The 23,284-nt window shown below is 40.7% G+C and overlaps 1 protein-coding gene and 1 long non-coding RNA gene across 2 annotated transcripts in view; both read left to right on the forward strand.

Annotated features, from left to right (window-relative positions):
- LOC123742517 (secretory phospholipase A2 receptor) overlaps positions 1–10,102 on the forward strand; it is a 50,239-nt gene extending 40,137 nt beyond the window's left edge. Inside the window, exon 7 of the mRNA XM_045717464.1 lies at positions 9,599–10,102. Within this exon, the coding sequence (XP_045573420.1) occupies positions 9,599–9,606 (8 nt within the window). The 3' untranslated portion in view covers positions 9,607–10,102. The remainder of the gene's footprint in view (positions 1–9,598) is intronic.
- On the forward strand, positions 1,888–4,007 carry LOC123742518 (uncharacterized). Its single transcript, XR_006769702.1, has 3 exons — positions 1,888–2,020; positions 2,738–2,773; positions 3,616–4,007. It is a non-coding gene; the product is annotated as an uncharacterized lncRNA (long non-coding RNA).
- Positions 10,103–23,284: the final 13,182 nt, after the last annotated feature.

The following is a 23,284-nucleotide window of genomic DNA, read 5'->3' on the forward strand; positions in this document are numbered from 1 at the left end:
GATGTGTGCAGAGGGTCCCTGGTTCGAGCCCAGGTTGGAGCGAAGAGAGAGGGACGGAACCTACACTGTTACAATAGCATAAATATCATACCCTGCAATAATGACAGCCTCCCCTATTACTGGTAATGGTGAGAGGTTAGCATGTCTTGAGGATACGATTTGTGACCCTCTGTAACATCGTCACTCATCATTTTTCATGATTCATTCAGGATTATCCATAATCGTGGTAGCATCCACATTAATGTAGAAGTGTTCAGAAACATGTTATATTCTTATTTACAATAGAATTGACTCCAAGGCCTCCTGAGCCACTGCATCACAGTGCTTGTGGTGTCACTACAGACCCAGGTTCAATCCCGTGGCTGTGTCGCAGCCGGCCACAACCGGGGAGACCCATGAGGCGGTGTACGATTGACCCAGAGTCGTCCAGGTTAGGGGAGGGTTTGGCCGGCCAGGATGTCCTTGTCCCATTGCATTCTAGCGATTCCTTGTGGCTGGCTGGGCACATGCACGCTGACATTGGTTGCCAGTTGCACACCGTTTCCTCCGACTCATTGGTGCGGCTGTCTTCCGGGTTAAGCAAGCAGTGTGTCAAGAAACAGTGCGGCTTGGCAGGGTCATGTTTCCTAGGACGCATAGATCTTGACATTTGCCTCTCCCGAGTCCGTAGGGGAGTTGCAGCGATGGGACAAGACTGTAACTACCAATTGGGGAGAAAAAGTGGTCAAAAAGTACACACACAAAAAAAGTGACTCCAGAATGACACAATACATTATAAAAAAAAAAAAAATATTGGGCACAAAATAATCTGAAACACAACAAACACAAGCTGCAAATGCGTCCAACAAGTTTGTAGAGTCACAAGCTTGATGTCATCACTGTGTGCTCGGGAATACAGGACCAGATAACACACTTGTGACTACTTTCATACACATAAGTGAATTGCTCCAAATGCTCATGACACCTTCAAATCGGGGGAATAGACACACAAAGTACTTTCATTTTCTAAACGATAAAACAGATATACACTCTTAGAAAAAAGGGTTCCAAAAGGGTTCTTCGCAGAGGGATAGGGTTCTACAAAGAACCATTTTGATCTGAAGAACTGTTTTTGGAAGACAAGGGTTCTTTGTAAGCTGAAGGGTTCTATCTAGAACATTTAACGTTCTAAGAACCATTTTTGGACAAAACGGTTCTTTGATGACTCTTTGGAAGGCAAATACCTGAGAGCAGGGTGACTGACAGAGAGGTGAATACCTGAGAGCAGGGTGACTGACAGGGAGGTAAATACCTTAGAGCAGGGTTACTGACAGGGAGGTAAAAACTTGAGAGCAGGGTGACTTAAAGGGAGGTAAAAACCTGAGTGCAGGGTGACTGACAGGGAGGTGAATACCTGAGAGCAGGGTGACTGACATGGAGGTAAATACCTGAGAGCAGGGTGACTGACAGGGAGGAAAATACCTGAGAGCAGGGTGACTGACAGGGAGGTAAATACCTGAGAGCAGGGTGACTGACAGGGAGGTAAATACCTGAGAGCAGGGTGACTGACAAGGGAGCTGAGTGAATGAGACAGGAGGTTTTTTATCTAGGCCTATTTACTTTGGCTGGATTTGACTGTTGATGATTTCTCTCATTCGTTCTTCCTATTTACTTTTTCAAAGGAGATATTATATTGTAATCCAACATGTTGGTATAGTTTAGCCACATGGAGGGTTGCAATTTATTTTTGTTTTCCAAAAATCCATGTTGATAAATTCTTGGATTTCCTTCTTCCTGTATGGGTTTTTCTCTTTGACCAGTGTTTTGCATGTCTCTACGAGGAAGAACTAAGACAAAACTGACAGGGATGCCTTTCATCCTTCCACTGTGACATCACTACGTTACGAGGTCAAAGAGCAGGAAGTACTGTATAATGTAGCTGTATAACACCCACCTGTCTCAGATGGGACAGAGCCACTCAGAGGGAGAGGGAGAGCTGACAACAATATCAAGAAACAACATCGACAACAACAAACATCGGGTATGAGGATATCTTTCATAACTCTACATGTCTACTTTTGTAAAGAGAAAAGTAAAATACAGTTTGTAACATAAATGTCTATTGTTATATAGTAAACATAAATGTTTATTGTTATTTAGTGAACATAAATGTTTATTGTTATTTAGTACATTTTAATGTGTATTGTTATTTAGTAAACATAAATGTTTATTGTTATTTAGTGAACATAAATGTTTATTGTTATTTAGTAAAAATAAATGTGTATTGTTATTTAGTAAACATAAATGTTTATTGTTATTTAGTAAACATAAATGTTTATTGTTATTTAGTAAACATTAATGTGTATTGTTATTTAGTAAACGTTAATGTGTGTTGTTATTTAGTAAACGTTAATGTGTGTTGTTATTTAGTAAACATTCATGTGTGTTGTTATTTAGTAAACATTAATGTGTGTTGTTATTTAGTAAACATTCATGTGTATTGTTATTTAGTAAATGTTGTAATGCTTATAAATATATTTTTGAGCAGTAGAATAACAGAAAAGTCTGGCAGTGCAAACCATCCATAAAGTAAAAATTCACTAAAATAATAAAATAAAAAATGATTGACATGTTTTTTCAGTCATTACATTTCATGACGTTAAATTCCAAATCTAAAGCATGCAGCCATGCTGCTGGTAGAAGTTGAAGTTTAGTTGTTGGTATTTGTTCACCAGACTGTTATCCCTCCATTCTCCAGGGATGGGCCACTCTCTGTTTCTCCTGTTCTTCTCAGGTTGGAGTTCATATGTTTTCGTGTGTGGTTGTGTTTTTTGTGTGTGTGTTTGTGGGTGTGGTGTGTGTGTGTGTGTGTGTGTGTGTGTGTGTGTGTGTGTGTGTGTGTGTGTGTGTGTGTGTGTGTGTGTGTGTGTGTGTGTGTGTGAGCAGGTTTTACATGGCTGTTAGCTGAATGCCCCACTCAAAACCGACGGCGAGGTGGGGAATGAGGGATGGAGTCAAAAACAAAACAATAATAAAACGCATGTGGTGTCTACAAACTAAGTTCTGCTCCGTGATGAACCGTTTCAACAGTCACCAGACAGACGGAACGGTGACATGGTGCAGTCTGGGAAAGCAGATCTTTCAGATTTGTCTGAAAATGTTTCCTTATTTTTTTGTGTTTTAGTTAGTGACTGTATTCGCCGCGCCCCGGCTATACAGCGCTCCTTTACAATGGCAAACTCTTCCTTTATCGCTCACATAGTTCACCGTCCCCTGGCTGTTTAAAACGAGCTCACACAGTGTCTGTCTGTCTGTCTGTCTGTCTGTCTGTCTGTCTGTCTGTCTGTCTGTCTGTTTTTCTGTCTGTCTGTCCGTCCGTCCGTCCGTCCGTCCGTCCGTCCGTCCGTCCGTCCGTCCGTCCGTCCGTCCGTCCGTCCGTCCGTCCGTCTGTCTGTCATCAATTACCATTATCATTGATGTCAACAGTTAGTTTGTGTGTTTTCAGGTTAGTTTGTGTGTGTGTGTGTGTGTGTGTGTGTGTGTGTGTGTGTGTGTGTGTGTGTGTGTGTGTGTGTGTGTGTGTGTGTGGTTGTGTGTTTTATTAGTACAGTCATAATGTTGGTTTGTTCTCCACAGGGCTGTCTGTCCTCCCCTCATGCCTCTCTCATCAGTTCCACTTTGTGAACATCAGTAAAAACTGGACTGAAGCTCAGAGTTACTGCAGACAGAACTACACTGACCTGGCCTCCATAGACGACATGGCTGATATGAACAGGCTCAATAACACAGTAAAGGCTGGGTTATTAACTGAACCAGCCTGGATAGGGTTGTATAACACCAGCTGGAGGTGGTCTCTGGGAGACACAGAGTTAGGGACGGTGGTGTTCTGGGACAAAAAGCACGGAGAAATCAACGACCAACCAGATAATGTAAAAAACAATGAGTTCTGTGTGTTTATGCGAAATGGGTCATGGCATGATGAGAACTGTAGTACACAACATAATTGTGTCTGCTATGGTGAGTTCCCCTGTCAGTCAGCCTTTTCACTGTCCTTCCTTCCATCTTTCTGTTTGTCAACCAGTCAAACACCAAACAGTTTAAATTCAGTCAACAGATTCATATTTTATTGAAAATCTTTTTTTTCTACCAGTTTATTTACGGACATGTATTTGTCAGTTTGAACTTGTCTTTATTGGAACATGTTATTATATATCTCATCTCTTCTTATATACCATCTGTTCTTTCAAATAGACACAAATCTCACTAGTAAGTACATCCTCATCACTGAAAAGAAGACTTGGAGTGAGGCTCAGCACTACTGGAGAATATTCAGATTACAAAGCTATAATTTTCCTAATATAACTTTCCTGTACTATAATATTATATTCTATTACAGTATAGGCCAATTATCTTCTAGTTTCAATGGTGTATTTACCTCTAGTCCAGTCTCATCCCAAACGTCGTAAATTGTTGTATCTGCACGAACCCAGTCTTTACTAAAATCATCCATACATCAATTGTCTTAAAATCATTTATTTACTACACTAAGTAATTAACAGAAAAACATACAAACAGTAATTATCGTCCAAAAGGATTGGTATCGGAATGTGCCCTACTGGCTAAACAGGCAGGTCGGCCTGTTGAACAATGGATCATAAACGGTCAGGCTCAGAAGTTACACAGAGTTCATTAATATTACAATTGACAATTGAAGGCTCACTCATTCGGGAACAATTGCAATCAATATATATTTACGCTCAGTGTGTCGTCGTTCTTTGTTGGAGAGTTCGGTTCTGTTGGGAAGTTTTGTCCGCGTTCTCTCTCTCTCGGTTAGAATGGATCTTTCAGAGCGACATTCATTAATGTCGTCATAGAATGGTTGTTTCGTTGGTCTTCGCGTTCGATGATATAATTTACTTAGCTGCAGACTAATAATTAATATCAAAGACTTGTTCTTATTCTGTCGGTATCAATAGTCTAAAAGTTAACCACGTGGTATGGTTCACTTTCAGTAGAGGAATTGGAAGGTAAAACCTATTAGCCAACGGAGTGTAGGCCTGGTCTGGAGAAATGTAAATCAGGGAGTGTTTTATAGTGCCCATCGAACAGGCTGGTCAAATGACACCTGGTCCTGTATGTGTCCCTGGGGCGTGCCTATGACTGAGTTAGATTTGGTTACAGAAATACAATTCTATCACATTACATCAGTACATAGCATCTCAATGTCTTACAAAAGCTTTATTCTTATTAATACATTCCATACACCCATATGAGGCAAGTCTTAAACTGAGTCTATTATATAAACAGTTTTATGGTAATATGGCTATATTGTCTCTTCTGAGTATCACAAAATGGTACCAAGCGGATCAGTTCGTAGCTGGATTCTTCACCAATCTTCCATACCTTCTCCAGAACACAAAATGTCACTTGGCTCTCCAATTCTATGAGTTGGAAGAATTTCCTGTGTCTCTCGATGGGCCATGTGGCCAGAGACTCTCCTGGAATTTTAGAGTTTTTACGACGCTTTACACACAGGGTGGATTGTGTGCAAAAGGGAGGGGTCAACTGTCCTCCCTGTACCAAAAGAGGCCAACGTCATGACAACTTAACCTCTATGGGCTAGGTGGGACGCTAGCGTCCCCCCCGTGGTGCACTCCATCAACAGCAGGTGCATTTCAAGAGCGGCAAATTTGAAACCAAATAAATGTCAAAATTCTAATTTTTCAAACATACAACTATTTTACACCCTTTGAAAGATAAACATCTCCTTAATCTAACCACGTTGTCCGATTTAAAAAAGGTTTTACGGCGAAAGCATAAAGTTAGATTATGTTAGGAGAGTACATTGACAATAGCTGTGTGTAATGTTTTGTCAATTCAAAGACAGGGTCACCAAAACCATAAAACCAGCTAAAATGATGCACTAACCTTTTACAATCTCCATCAGATGACACTCCTAGGACATTATGTTAGACAATGCATGCATTTTTAGTTCTATCAAGTTCATATTTATATCCAAAAACAACGTTTTACTATGGTATTGATGTTGAGGAAATCGTTTCCCTCCAATAACCGGCAGTCAAGTCAGCACCACAAATTAAATAATTAAAATTAGAAAACATTGGTAAAATATTATATTGTCATTTAAAGAATTATAGATTTACATCTCTTGAACGCAATCAACTTGCCAGATTTAAAAATAACCTTACTGGGAAATCACACTTTGCAATAATCTGAGCACTTTGCCCAGAAAAATACGCGTTGCGATACAGACTAGCCGCCATGTTGGGGAGATCTAAAATCGAAAATACTATGTAAATAATCCGTTACCTTTGATTCTCTTCATCAGATGTCACTTCCAGGTATCACAGGTCCATAACGAATGTAGTTTTGTTCAAAAAAGCTCATAATTTATGTCCAAAAATCTCCGTCTTGTTAGCACATGATCTAAGCCCGCCGGACTTCACTTCATGAACGAGGGGAAAAAATATATTTACGTTCGTTCAAACATGTCAAACGTTGTATAGCATAAATCATTAGGGCCTTTTTTAACCAGAACATGAATAATATTCAAGGTGGACGAATGCATTCTCTTTTATAACGTATTGGAACGAGGGTACCCAACATGAACTTGCGCGCCAGAGTCTAATCGGCCATCACCGTTCCATGGCTCTTGTTCGGTCAGATCTCACAGTAAAAGACTCAAAACACTTTGTAAAGGCTGGTGACATCTAGTGGAAGCAATAGGAAGTGCCAAAACATTAATCAACCCCTGTGTGTTTCAATGGCATAGGCTTAAAGATAATTCAACACATCAGGTATCCACTTCCTGTCAGAAAATGTCTCAGGGTTTTGCCTGCCAAATGAGTTCTGTTATACTCACAGACACCATTCAAACAGTTTTAGAAACTTTAGGGTGTTTTCTATCCATATATAATAAGTATATGCATATTCTAGTTACTGGGTAGGATTAGTAACCAGATTAAATCGGGTACGTTTTTTTATCCAGCCGTGAAAATACTGCCCCCTAGCCCCAACAGGTTAATCTGCTCCAGTTCCAACTGTTCTGCCTGCAGCTATGGAACCCTGACCTGTTCAACGGACGTGCTACCTGTCCCAGACCTGTTGTCCCAGACCTGCTGGAACCCTGACCTGTTCACCGGACGTGCTACCTGTCCCAGACCTGCTGTTTTCAACTCTCTAGAGACAGCAGGAGCGGTAGAGATACTCTCACAGATCGGCTATGAAAAAGCCAACTGACACTTACTCTTGTATTACTGACTTGTTGCACCCTCGACAACTACTATGATTATTGTTATTTGACCATGCTGGTCATTTATGAACATTTGAACATCTTGGCCATGTGCTGTTATAATCTCCACCCGGCACAGCCAGAAGAGGACTGGCCACCCCTCAAATCCTGGTTCCTCTCTAGATTTCTTCCTAGGTTTTGGCCTTTCTAGGGAGTTTTTCCTAGCCACCGTGCTTCTACACCTGCATTGCTTGCTGTTTGGGGTTTTAGTCTGGGTTTCTGTACAGCACTTTGAGATATCAGCTGATGTAAGAAGGGCTATATAAATAAATTTGATTTGATCTGTATACAAAAACAATGAACGACATAAAACAGTCCTGTCAGGTGCACAGACACAAAACAGGAGACAACTACCCACAAATCCCATTACAAAACACCCCTATACATAGGACCTTCAATCATAAGCAACGAGGAGCAGCTGCTTCCAATTGAAGGTCAACCCCATTAACTTAACATAGAAATAGAAAGACTAGAACTAACATAGAAATACACTTACATAGAACATAGACCAAAAAACCCTGGAACACATAAAACAAACACCCCTCTTACATAAGCACATAGCCAAACTAACCCCGAACCACATAAAACAAACACCCCCTGCCACGTCCTGACCAAACTACAATAACAAATAACCCCTTTACTGGTCAGGACGTGACAATACCACCCCCCCCCCCACCCTGGATGCACCTCAAACAAAAAACTAGCAAAACAATAACCCCCAAAACTACAGGGGAGGGAAGGGAGGGTGGCCACCGTCACCGACGGTTCTTCTGCAACACCCCCCCTCCAATACTCCCCCCTCAGGAGTGGGACGCAGACCCCGCTCCACCACTTCAGTGTTGCCTCTAGAGCGAGGGACCCTCACAACGGGCGACTCTGGCTGCGTCGGACTGGAGGGCGACTCTGGCTGCGTTGGAATGGAGGGCGATCTCTCTCGGTTCCGGACTGTGGGCCGTCTCTCTATGGGGCACTGTCGCCAGACACTCTGGATGAGGCACTGTCGCCGGACACTCTGGACGAGGCACTGTCGCCGGACACTCTGGACGAGGCACTGTCGCCGGACACTCTGGACGAGGCACTGTCGCCGGACGCTCTGGAAAGGCACTGTTGCCGGAAGCTCTGGACGGGGACTGCGCACTGAAGACCTGATGCGTGGAGCTGGCTTAGGAAGTGCCAGACTATGGACACGCACCACAAGGCTAATGCGAGGAGCAGGAGCAGGACGAGCTGGACTGGGCTGGCGCACAGGATACACTGGGCCGTGAAGGCGCACTGGTGATCTCGAGCGCAGGACTGGCACCACTCTTACTGGCTGGGTGCCTGCTTCCCCCCGGCAAATGCGGGACGCTGGCACCGAGCATACCGGCCTGGGGATGCTTGGCCTCGATGCCGTGCGCATCACCCCATAGCACAGGGCCTGACCAGTACCACGCTGCCTCTGGTAAGCACGGGGAGTTGGCTTAGGGCTCAACCCTGGCCCAGCCAAACTACCCGTGTGCACTTACATAGAACATAGACCAAAAAACCCCGGAACACATAAAACAAACACCCCTCTTACATAAGCACATAGCCCAACAAACCCCGAACCACATAAAACAAACACCCCCTGCCACGTCCTGACCAAACTACAATAACAAATAACCCCTTTACTGGTCAGGACGTGACTCCCTCATCTTATGGCAGGCAGCAATGTAGTGCGCTGCCAACCCACAGCTCTCTGTGTCCTCCCCCAACAGGACGGGTAGCCTGTCCTCATCAGAGAGGTCTTTGAAACCTTGATTAAAGGTTTCAAATTTGGGGAAATGACACTCTAATTATTTTATATTTTTGACATTTTGTCAGGAAATGCAGCTCCGTCTCAGGTTCTGTTGTGGTGCAGTGGTTGCACAGCCTTTCCTCTACAGGGAGCCAGGTTTTCCTGTGTCTACCCTTCTCAATGGCAAGGCTGTGCTCACTGAGCCTGTACTTTGTCAAGGTTTTTCTAAGGTTTTGATCAGTAACCATGGTCAAATAGTTAGCCACGGTGTACTATCGATTTAGGGCCAGATAGCGCTGCATTTTGCTTGGTGCTAGTGTTTCCCAATAGGCAATGTAGTTTTGTTTTGACTGTGTTGTAATTTGGTTTATTCTGATTGATTGGATGTTCTGGTCCTGAGGCTTCAGTGTGATAGTAGAACAGGTTTGTGAACTCAGCTCTCTCTCTCTGTCTCTCTCTCTACGTGTCTCTCTCTGTGTCTGTCTTTCTCTCTCTCTCATTCACTATTTCACTAATCTTGTATTTTTTATTTTATTTGTTCTGTAATGCAGATTACTAAAAACAGACCCTGACATCTGGACCAGCTGAATTCTATAGCCCAACACATTGTTCCTGATCTCTGGACCAGCTGAATCCTACAGCCCAACACATTGTTCCTGATCTCTGGACCAGCTGAACCCTACAGTCCAACACATTGTTCCAGACATATTTAGATTTACATTGAGTAAGGTGATGGATACTCAATCTTTTAAAAATATTTTTAATATTTATTTTTAATATTATTTTATTTTATGTTTGTATATTCTCTTATTGAATTGGATTCTTACCATACTCTTATTATTTTCTTATGGATGCATTACTGGTTATCTTATTACCTATTTTATTACTTGTTAATTCATTACTGTTTATCTTTTTACCTATTTCATTACTGGTGTCACGTCCTGACCAGTAAAGGGCTTGTTTGTTATTGTAGTTTGGTCAGGGCATGGCAGGGGGGTGTTTGTTTAGTGTGTTTTGGGGTTTTTGGGCAATGTTCTATGTTAGTGTATTTCTATGTCTGTGTCTATGTATTCTATTTCTATGCTTATTTTATTGGGTTGACCTTCAATTGGAGGCAGCTGTTCCTCGTTGCCTCTAATTGAAGGTCCTATTTAATAGGGGTGTTTTTCATTGTGATTTGTGGGTAGTTGTTTCTCCGTATAGTCATTTTGTCCTTACGGGACTGTTTTTCGTCGTTGTTTTTGTTCAAGTGTTTTGTTTCGTTTATTTAATAAATAAGAAGATGAGCATACACATTCCCGCTGCGTTTTGGTCCACTCAATACGACGAACGTGACAACTGGTTAATTCATTAATGTTTATCTTTTTACCTATTTCATTACTGGTTATTGATAGATGAATTTGTATGTTTAAAGATAGTGACTAAAAGTATTCCACCCTGAAACCATATAACTGTGTGAAATGTATTAGAATTATAAGGCTATAATAACGTGTTAACGTCTCTAGGCTACATATGACTATTTTACAGCCATTTAAAGACAAGACTCTCGTTAATCTATTCACACTGTCCGATTTCAAAAAGGCTTTACAACGAAAGCAAAACATTAGATTATGTCAGCAGAGTACCAAGCCAGAAATAATCAGACACCCATTTTTCAAGCCAGCATAAAATGTCACCAAAACCCAGAAGACAGCTAAATGCAGCACTCACCTTTGATGATCTTCATCAGATGACAACCCTAGGACATTATGTTATACAATACATGCATGTTTTGTTCAATCAAGTTCATATTTATATCAAAAACCAGCTTTTTACATTAGCATGTGACGTTCAGAACTAGCATACCCCCCGCAAACTTCCGGGGAATTCGCTAACATTTTACTAAATTACTCACGATAAACGTTCACAAAAAGCATAACAATTATTTTAAGAATTATAGATACAGACCTCCTCTATGCACTCGATATGTCCGATTTTAAAATAGCTTTTTGGTGAAAGCACATTTTGCAATATTCTAAGTACATAGCCCAGGCATCACGGGCTCGCTATTTAGACACCCGGCAAGTTTAGCACTCACCATAATCATATTTACTATTATAAAAGTTTGATTACCTTTGTTGTCTTCGTCAGAATGCACACCCAGAACTGCTACTTCAATAACAAATGTTGGTTTGGTCCAAAATAATCCATCGTTATATCCGAATAGCGGCGTTTTGTTCGTGCGTTCCAGACACTATCCGAAATAGTAAAGAAGTGTCACGCGCATGGCGCAATTCGTGACAATAAAATTCTAAGTATTCCATTACCGTACTTCGAAGCATGTCAACCGCTGTTTAAAATCAATTTTTACGACATTTTTCTCGTAGAAAAGCGATAATATTCCGACAGGGAATCTCCTTTTCGGCAAACAGAGGAAAAAAATCCCAAAGGCGGGGGCGGTCGGGGTCACGAGCATAAGCCCAGTGTCCCTTGATCGGCCACTTGAGAAAGGCGATAATGTGTTTCAGCCTGGGGCTGGAATGACGACATTCTGTTTTTTCCCGGGCTCTGAGCGCCTATGGACGACGTGGGAAGTGTCACGTTAGAGCAGAGATCCTTAGTAAATGATAGAGATGGAAAAGAAGTTCAAGAAATTGTCAGACAGGCCACTTCCTGTAAAGGAATCTCTCAGGTTTTGACCTGCCATTTGAGTTCTGTTATACTCACAGACACCATTCAAACAGTTTTAGAAAATTTAGGGTGTTTTCTATGTAATAAGTATATGCATATTCTAGTTACTGGGTAGGAGTGGTAACCAGATTAAATCGGGTATGTTTTTTATCCAGCCGTGTCAATACTGCCCCCTATCCTAAACAGGTTAACAGTCACAATTATATCATGTGTGTGACTAGGCCTTTGTGTTACTATTTCACAAAATGAGCAGGGCATAGTTGAAACCACAGAAAAGACAAAGACGACCTTGCAGAAACTGATAATGGGAAAAGGGGTCTCTCTCGAATTTAGGGAGGGGAGGAACTGTCAGGAACGGCTAGGCTAGTAGAAGATAATGAAACCTGTTGCAGAAGTGTGATAACAATGTATGTGAACTATGGAAAAATACAACCACCTAAAGCGGGGTGGAGTTCTCTACTGATGTGAGTTTATTTGTGTGTGTACATATAAAAATACTGTGTCCTCATTTTGAGGGAAGAGCTCTCCTGAATAAAGATCCTGACTATTGTATAATGGGACTCCTGTCTGTTTCTTATTAATAACCAAAGCCTTACACCCTTTGGGATACAGATTGGAGTTGATTCATTATATACTGCTCAAAAAAATAAAAGGGAACACTTTATCAACACATCCTAGATCTGAATGAAAGAAATAATCTTATTAAATACTTTTTTCTTTACATAGTTGAATGTGCTGACAATAAAATCACACAAAAATAATCAATGGAAATCCAATTTATCAACCCATGGAGGTCTGGATTTGGAGTCACACTCAAAATTAAAGTGGAAAACCACACTACAGGCTGATCCAACTTTGATGTAATGTCCTTAAAACAAGTCAAAATGAGGCTCAGTAGTGTGTGTGGCCTCCGCGTGCCTGTATGACCTCCCTACAATGCCTGGGCATGCTCCTGATGAGGTGACGGATGGTCTCCTGAGGGATCTCCTCCCAGACCTGGACTAAAGCATCTGCCAACTCCTGGAGAGTCTGTGGTGCAACGTGGCGTTGGTGGATGGAGCGAGACATGATGTCCCAGATGTGCTCAATTGGATTCAGGTCTGGGGAACGGGCAGGCCAGTCCATAGCATCAATGCCTTCCTCTTGCAGGAACTGCTGACACACTCCAGCCACATGAGGTCTAGCATTGTCTTGCATTAGGAGGAACCCAGGGCCAACCGCACCAGCATATGATCTCACAAGGGGTCTAAGGATCTCATCTCGGTACCTAATGGCAGTCAGGGTACCTCTGGCGAGCACATGGAGGGCTGTGCGGCCCCCCCAAAGAAATGCCACCCCACACCATGACTGACCCACCGCCAAACCGGTCATGCTGGAGGATGTTGCAGGCAGCAGAACGTTCTCCACGGCATCTCCAGACTGTCACGTCTGTCACATGTGCTCAGTGTGAACCTGTTTTCATCTGTGAAGAGCACAGGGCGCCAGTGGCGAATTTGCCTATCTTTGTGTTCTCTGGCAAATGCCAAACGTCCTGCACAGTGTTGGGCTGTAAGCACAACCCCCACCTGTGGACGTCGGACCCTCATACCACCCTCATGGAGTCTGTTTCTGACCGTTTGAGCAGACACATGCACATTTGTGGCCTGCTGGAGTTTTTTTTGCAGGGCTCTGGCAGTGCTTCTCCTGCTCCTCCTTGCACAAAGGCGGAGGTAGCGGTCCTGCTGCTGGGTTGTTGCCCTCCTACGGCCTCCTCCACGTCTCCTGATGTACTGGCCTGTCTCCTGGTAGCGCCTCCATGCTCTGGACACTACGCTGACAGACACAGCAAACCTTCTTGCCACAGCTCGCATTGATGAGCCATCCTGGATGAGCTGCACTACCTGAGCCACTTGTGTGGGTTGTAGACTCCATCTCATGCTACCACTAGAGTGAAAGCACTGCCAGCATTCAAAAGTGACCAAAACATCAGCCAGGAAGCATAGGAACTGAGAAGTGGTCTGTGGTCCCCACCTACAGAACCACTCCTTTATTGGGGGTTTCTTGTTAATTGCCTATAATTTCCACCTGTTGTCTATTCCATTTGCACAACAGCATGTGACATTTTTGGCAATCAGTGTTGCTTCCTAAGTGGACAGTTTGATTTCACAGAAGTGTGATTGACTTGGAGTTACATTGTGTTGTTTAAACAGACGTTCCACTAGCGGAACACCTGCTCCAATATCCAATGATGGGCGTGGCGCGAAATACAAAGTCCTCGAAAATCCGAACACTTCCATTTTTCAAACATATGACTATTTTACACCATTTTAACCTGTTGGGTCTAGGGGGCAGCATTTGCACGTCTGGATAAAAAAAATGTACCCGATTTAATCTGGTTACTAATCCTACCCAGTAACTAGAATATGCATATACTTATTATATATGGATAGAAAACACTCTAAAGTTTCCAAAACTGTTTGAATGGTGTCTGTGAGTATAACAGAACTCATTTGGCAGGCAAAACCCTGAGACATTTTCTGACAGGAAGTGGATACCTGATGTGTTGTATTGACTTTAAACCTATCCCATTGAAAAACACAGGGGTTTAGGAATATTTTGGCACTTCCTATTGCTTCCACTAGATGTCACCAGCCTTTACAAAGTGTTTTGAGTCTTCTGGAGGGAGATCTGACCGAACAAGAGCCATGGAACGGTGATGTCCCATTAGACACCTGGCGCGCTAGTTCATGTTGGGTACCCTCGTTCCAATACGTTATAAAAGAGTATGCATTCGTCCACCTTGAATATTATTCATGTTCTGGTTAAAAAAGGCCCTAATGATTTATGCTATACAACGTTTGACATGTTTGAACGAACGGAAATATATTTTTTCCCCTCGTTCATGACGAGAAGTCCGGCTGGCTTACATCATGTGCTAACGAGACGGAGATTATTGGACATAAATGATGAGCTTTTTTGAACAAAACTACATTCGTTATGGACCTGTGATACCTGGAAGTGACATCTGATGAAGAGAATCAAAGGTAATGGATTATTTACATAGTATTTTCGATTTTAGATCTCCCCAACATGACGTCTAGTCTGTATCGCAACGCGTATTTTTCTGGGCGCAGTGCTCAGATTATTGCAAAGTGTGATTTCCCAGTAAGGTTATTTTTAAATCTGGCAAGTTGATTGCGTTCAAGAGATGTAAATCTATAATTCTTTAAATGACAATATAATATTTTACCAATGTTTTCTAATTTTAATTATTTAATTTCTGACGCTGACTTGACTGCCGGTTATTGAAGGGAAACGATTTCCTCAACATCAATGCCATAGTAAAACGCTGTTTTTGTATATAAATATGAACTTGATAGAACTAAAAATGCATGCATTGTCTAACATAATGTCCTAGGAGTGTCATCTGATGGAGATTGTAAAAGGTTAGTGCATCATTTTAGCTGGTTTTATGGTTTTGGTGACCCTGTCTTTGACTTGACAAAACATTACACACAACTCTTGTAAATGTACTGTCCTAACATACTCTAAATTTATGCTTTCGCCGTAAAACCTTTTTGAAATCGTAAAACGTGGTTAGATTAAGGAGATGTTTATCTTTCAAATGGTGTAACATAGTTGTATTTTTGAAAAATTTGAATTTTGACATTTATTTGGATTCAAATTTGCCGCTCTTGAAATGCACCTGCTGTTGATGGAGTGCACCACGGGTGGCACGCTAGTGTCCCACCTAGCCCCAAGAGGTTAAAGACCAGACTCTCCTTTATCTAACCACACTGTCCGACTTCAAAAGGCTTTACAGCGAAAGCAAAACATTAGATTACGTCAGCAGAGTACCCAGCCAGAAATAATCAGACACCCATTTTTCAAGCTAGCATATCCTGTTAGGGCTAGGGGGCAGTATTTACACGGCCGGATAAAAAACGTACCCGATTTAATCTGGTTATTACTACTGCCCAGAAACTAGAATATGCATATAATTATTGGCTTTGGATAGAAAACACCCTAAAGTTTCTAAAACTGTTTGAATGGTGTCTGTGAGTATAACAGAACTCATATGGCAGGCAAAAACCTGAGAAGATTCTGTACAGGAAGTACCCTCTCTGACCATTCCTTGGGCTTCTTGGCTCTGTTTATTGAAAATTTAGGATGTTTGCTGTAACGTGACACTTCCTACGGCTCCCATAGGCTCTCAGAACCCGGGAAAAAGCTGAATGATGTAATTCCAGCCGCTGGCTGAAAAACTTTAGCGCCTTTGGTAAGTGGCTGATCAGAGGACCTTCAGACTGAGGCGCATGTACGGGGCGACCTCATGTTTTTACTTTCTCTCTCTTTGAACTAAAACACAGATTCCCGGTCGGAATAGTATCGCTTTTTTACGAGAAAAATGGCATAAAAATTAATTTTAAACAGCGGTTGACATGCTTCGAAGTACGGTAATGGAATATTTAGAATTTTTTTGTCACGAAACGCGTCGGGCGCGTAACCCTTATTTACCCTTTCGGATAGTGTCTTGAACGCACGAACAAAACGCCGCTATTTGGATATAACTATGGATTATTTGGGACCAAACCAACATTTGTTATTGAAGTAGAAGTCCTGGGAGTGCATTCTGACGAAGAACAGCAAAGGTAATAACATTTTTCTTATAGTAAATCTGATTTTGGTGAGGGCTAAACTTGGTGGGTGTGTAAATAGCTAGCCCTGTGATGCCGGGCTATCTACTTAGAATATTGCAATATGTGCTTTCACCGAAAAACTATTTTAAAATCGGACATAGCGAGTGCATAGAGGAGTTCTGTATCTATAATTCTTAAAATAATTGTTATGCTTTTTGTGAACGTTTATCGTGAGTAATTTTGTAAATTCACCGGAAGTTTGCGGGGGTATGCTAGTTCTGAACGTCACATGCTAATGTAAAAAGCTGTTTTTTGATATAAATATGAACTTGATTGAACAAAACATGCATGTATTGTATAACATAATGTCCTAGGTGTGTCATCTGATGAAGATCATCAAAGGTTAGTGCTGCACTTAGCTGTGGTTTGGGTTTATGTGACATTATATGCTAGCTTGAAAAATGGGTGTCTGATTATTTCTGGCTGGGTACTCTGCTGACATAATCTAATGTTTTGCTTTCGTTGTAAAGCCTTTTTGAAATCGGACAGTGTGGTTAGATTAACGAGAGTCTTGTCTTTAAAATGGTGTAAAATAGTCATATGTTTGAGAAATTGAAGTAATAGCATTTCTAAGGTATTTGAATAACGCGCCACAGGATTCCACGAATTCGTCCCGCCTAGCCCAGAGAGGTTAATATAGACAGTATACAGTATACATGGTAATATAGACAATATACATGGTTAATATAGACAATATACATGGTTAATGTAGACAGTATACAGTATACATGGTTAATATAGACAGTATACATGGTTAATATAGACAATATACATTGTTAATATAGACAATATACATGGTTAATATAGACAATATACAGTATACATGGTTAATATAGACAGTATACATGGTTAATATAGACAGTATACATGGTTAATATAGACAGTATACATGGTTAATATAGACAATATACATGGTTAATATAGACAGTATACAGTATACATGGTTAATATAGACAGTATACATGGTTAATATAGACAGTATACATGGTTAATATAGACAGTATACAGTATACATGGTTAATATAGACAGTATACAGTATACATGGTTAATATAGACAGTATACAGTATACATGGTTAATATAGACAGTATACATGGTTAGTATAGACAGTATACATGGTTAATATAGACAGTATACAGTATACATGGTTAATATAGACAGTATACATGCTTAATATAGACAGTATACAGTATACATGGTTAATATAGACAGTATACATGGTTAATACAGACAGTATACAGTATACATGGTTAATAGAGACAGTATACATTGTTAATATAGACAGTATACATGGTTAATATATACAGTATACATGGTTAATATAGACAGTATAAAGTATACATGGTTAATATAGAGAGTATACAGTATACATGGTTAATATAGACAGTATACAGTATACATAGTTAATAGAGACCGTATACATGGTTAATATAGACAGTATACAGTATACATAGTTAATATAGACAGTATACATGGTTAATATAGACAGTATACATAGTTAATATAGACAGTATACAGTATACATGGTTAATATAGACAGTATACAGTATACATGGTTAATATAGACAGTATACATGGTTAATATAGACAGTATACATGGTTAATATAGACAGTATACATGGATAATATAGAAAGTATACATGGTTAATATAGATATTATACATGGTTAAAATAGACAGTATACAGTTTACATGGTTAATATAGACAGTATACAGTTTACATGGTTAATATAGACAGTATACAGTATACATGATTAATATAGACAGTATACATGGTTAATATAGACAGTATACAGTATACATGGTTAATATAGACAGTATACATGGTTAATATAGACAGTATACAGTTTACATGGTTAATATAGACAACATACATGGTTAATATAGACAGTATACAGTATACATGGTTAATATAGACAGTATACATGGTTAATATAGACAGTATACAGTATACATGGTTAATATAGACAGTATACATGGTTAATATAGACAGTATACATGGTTAATATAGACAGTATACATGGTTAATATAGACAGTATACAGTATACATGGTTAATATAGACAGTATACATGGTTAATATAGACAGTATTCAGTATACATGGTTAATGTAGACAGTATACATGGTTAATATATACAGTATACATGGTTAATATAGACAGTATACAGTTTACATGGTTAATATAGACAGTATACATGGTTAATATAGACAGTATACAGTATACATGGTTAATATAGACAGTATACATGGTTAATATAGACAGTATACAGTTTACATGGTTAATATAGACAGTATACATGGTTAATATAGACAGTATACATGGTTAATATAGACAGTATACAGTATACATGGTTAATATAGACAGTATACATGGTTAAAATAGACAGTATACAGTATACGTGGTTAATATAGACAGTATACAGTATACATGGTTAATATAGACAGTAAACATGGTTAATTTTATTTTTTTATTTCACCTTTATTTAACCAGGTAGGCAAGTTGAGAACAAGTTCTCATTTACAATTGCGACCTGGCCAAGATAAAGCAAAGCAGTTCGACAACATACAAAAACGCATTTACACATGGAGTAAAACAACATACAATCAATGATGCAGTAGAAAAAAAAATAGAAAAAAAAATAAGATTATATACAATGTGAGCAAATGATGTGAGATAAGGGAGGTAAAGGCAAAAAAATGCCATGGTGGCAAAGTAAATAAAGTATAGCAAGAAAAACACTGGAATGGTAGATTTGTAGTTTGAAGAAAGTTCAGAGATAAAATATAAATAATATGGTGCAAAGGAGCAAAATAAATAAAATAAATAAATACAGTAGGGGAAGAGGTAGTAGTTTGGGCTAAATTATAGATGGGCTATGTACAGGTGCAGTGATCTGTGAGCTGCTCTGACAGCTGGTGCTTAAAGCTAGTGAGGGAGATAAGTGTTTCCAGTTTCAGAGATTTTTGTAGTTCGTTCCAGTCATTGGCAGCAGAGAACTGGAAGGAGAGACGACCAAAGGAGGAGTTGGCTTTAGGGGTGACCAGAGAGATATACCTGCTGGAGCACGTGCTACAGGTGGGTGCTGCTATGGTGACCAGTGAGCGGAGATAAGGGGGGACTTTACCTAGCAGGGTCTTGTAGATGACCTGGAGCCAATGTGTTTGGCGACGATTATGAAGCGAAGGCCAGCCAACGAGAGCGTACAGGTCGCAGTGGTGGGTAGTATATGGGGCTTTGGTGACAAAACGGATGGCACTGTGATAGACTGCATCCAGCTTGTTGAGTAGGGTATTGGAAGCTATTTTGTAAATGACATCGCCGAAGTCGAGGATTGGTAGGATGGTCAGTTTTACGAGGGTATGTTTGGCAGCATGAGTGAAGGATGCTTTGTTGCGAAATAGGAAGCCAATTCGAGATTTCACTTTGGATTGGAGATGATTGATGTGAGTCTGGAAGGAGAGTTTACAGTCTAACCAGACACCTAGGTATTTGTAGTTGTCCACAAATTCTAAGTTAGAACCGTCCAGAGAAGTGATGCTGGACAGGCGGGCAGGTGCAGGCAGCGATCGGTTGAAGAGCATGCATTTAGTTTTACTTGTGTTTAGGAGCAGTTGGAGACCACGGAAGGAGAGTTGAATGGCATTGAAGCTCGTCTGGAGGGTTGTTAACACAGTGTCCAAAGAAGGGCCAGAAGTGTACAGAATGGTGTCGTCTGCGTAGAGGTGGATCAGAGATTCACCAGCAGCAAGAGCGACATCATTTATGTATACAGAGAAAAGAGTTGGCCCAAGAATTGAACACTGTGGTACCCCCATAGAGACTGCCAGAGGTCCAGACAGTAGGCCCTCCGATTTGACACACTGAACTCTGTCAGAGAAGTAGTTGGTGAACCAGGCGACGCAATCGTTTGAGAAACCAAGGCTACTGAGTCTGCCGATGAGGATGTGGTGATTAACAGAGTCAAAAGCTTTGGCCAGGTCAATGAATACGGCAGCACAGTATTGTTTCTTATCGATGGCGGTTACGATGTCGTTTAGGACCTTGAGTGTGGCTGAGGTGCACCCATGACCAGCTCTGAAACCAGATTGCATAGCGGAGAGGGTGCGGTGGGATTCGAAATGGTCGGTAATCTGTTTGTTAACTTGGCTTTCGAAGACCTTAGAAAGGCAGGGTAGGATGGATATAGGTCTGTAGCAATTTGGGTCAAGAGTGTCACCTCCTTTGAAGAGGGGGATGGCAGCAGCTGCTTTCCAATCTATGGGAATCTAAGACGACACAAAAGAGAGGTTGAACAGGCTAGTAATAGGGGTTGCAATAATTTCGGCAGATAATTTTAGAAAGAAAGGGTCCAGATTGTCAAGCCCAGCTGATTTGTAGGGGTCCAGATTTTGCAGCTCTTTCAGAACATCAGCTGAATGGATTTGGGAGAAGGAGAAATGGGGGAGGCTTGGGGAGTAGCTGTGGGGGGTGCAGTGCTGTTGAATGCAGTAGGGGTAGTTAGGTGGAAAGCATGGCCAGCCGTAGAAAAATGCTTGTTGAAATTCTCAATTATAGTGGGCTTATCGGTGGTGACAGAGTTTCCTATCCTCAGTGCAGTGGGCAGTTGGGAGGAGGTGTTCTTATTCTCCATGGACTTTACAATGTCCCAGAACTTTTTAGAGTTGGAGTTGCACGAAGCGAATTTCTGTTTGAAAAAGCTAGCCTTGGCGTTTCTAACTGCCTGTGTGTATTGGTTTCTAACTTCCCTAAAAAGTTGCATATCGCGGGGGCAGTTCTATGCTAATGCAGAACGCCACAGGATATTTTTGTGTTGGTTAAGGGCAGTCAGGTCTGGGGAGAACCAAGGGCTATATCTGTTCCTGGTTCTAAATTTCTTGAAAGGGGCATGCTTATTTAAGATGGAGAGGAAGGCATTTAAAAAAAATAACCAGGCATCCTCTACTGACGGGATGAGGTCAATATCCTTCCAGGATACCAGGGCCAGGTCGATTAGAAAGGCTTGCTCGTTGAAATGTTTCAGGGAGCGTTTGACAGTGATGAGTGGAGGTCGTTTGACCGCTGACCCATTACGGGTGCAGGCAATGAGGCAGTGATCGCTGAGATCTTGGTTGAAAACAGCAGAGGTGTATTTAGAGGGCACGTTGGTTAGGATGATATCTATGAGGGTGCCAGTGTTTGCGGCTTTGGGGTTGTACCTGGTGGGTTCATTAATAATTTGTGTGAGATTGAGGGCATCAAGCTTGGATTGTAGGATGGCTGGGGTGTTAAGCATGTCCCAGTTTAGGTCACCTAGTAGCACGAGCTCTGAAGATAGATGGGGGGCAATCAGTTCACATATGGTGTCCAGAGCACAACTAGGGGCCGAGGGGGTCTATAGCAGGCGGCAACGGTGAGAGACTTGTTTTTGGAGAGGTGGATTTTTAAAAGTAGAAGTTCAAATTGTTTGGGTACAGACCTGGATAGCAGGACAGAACTCTGCAGGCTATCTCTGCAGTAGATTGCAACACCGCCCCCTTTGGTCGTTCTATCTTGTCTGAAAACGTTGTAGTTAGGGATGAAGATTTCAGAGTTTTTGGTGGACTTCCTAAGCCAAGATTCAGACACAGCTAGGACATCCGGGTTGGCAGAGTGTGCTAAAGCAGTGAATAAAACAAACTTAGGGAGGAGGCTTCTAATGTTAACATGCATGAAACCAAGGTTATTACGGTTACAGAAGTAATCAAAGAGAGCGCCTGGGGAGTAGGAGTGGAGCCAGGCACTGCAGGGCCTGGATTCACATCTACATCCCCAGAGGAGCAGAGAACAATAAGTATGAGGGTACGGCTAAAAGCTATAAGAATTGGTCGTCTGTGACGTCCAGAATAGAGAGAAAAAGGAGCAGGTTTCTGGGGGCGATAAAATAGCTTCAAGGTATAATGTACAGACAAAGGTATGGTGGGATGTGAGTACAGAGGAGGTAAACCTAGGCATTTAGTGATTATGAGAGAGATATTGTTAATGTAGACAGTATACATGGTTAATATAGACAGTATACAGTATACATGGTTAATATAGACACAATACAGTATACATGGTTAATATAGACAGTATACATGGTTAATATAGACAGTATACATGGTTAATATAGACAGTATACATGGTTAATATAGACAGTATACAGTATACATGGTTAATATAGACAGTATACATGGTTAATATAGACAGTATTCAGTATACATGGTTAATGTAGACAGTATACATGGTTAATATAGACAGTATACATGGTTAATATAGACAGTATACATGGTTAATATAGACAGTATACATGGTTAATATAGACAGTATACATGGTTAATATAGACAGTATAAAGTATACATGGTTAATATAGACAGTATACAGTATACTTGGTTAATATAGACAGTATACATGGTTAACATAGACAGTATACATAGTTAATATAGACAGTATACATGGCTAATATAGTGAGTATACATAGTTAATATAGACAGTATACATGGTTAATATAGACAGTATACATGGTTAATATAGACAGTATACATAGTTAATATAGACAGTATACATGGTTAATATAGACAGTATACATGGTTAATATAGACAGTATACAGTATACATGGTTAATATAGACAGTATACATAGTTAATATAGACAGTATACATGGTTAATATAGTGAGTATACATAGTTAATATAGACAGTATACATGGTTAATATAGACAGTATACATGGTTAATATAGACAGTATACATAGTTAATATAGACAGTATACATGGTTAATATAGACAGTATAAATGGTTAATATAGACAGTATACAGTATACATGGTTAATATAGACAGTATACATAGTTAATATAGACAGTATACATGGTTAATATAGACAGTGTACATGGTT

The sequence above is a fragment of the Salmo salar genome, chromosome ssa04 (genome assembly GCF_905237065.1).
Source record: "Salmo salar chromosome ssa04, Ssal_v3.1, whole genome shotgun sequence".
NCBI lineage: Eukaryota > Metazoa > Chordata > Actinopteri > Salmoniformes > Salmonidae > Salmo > Salmo salar.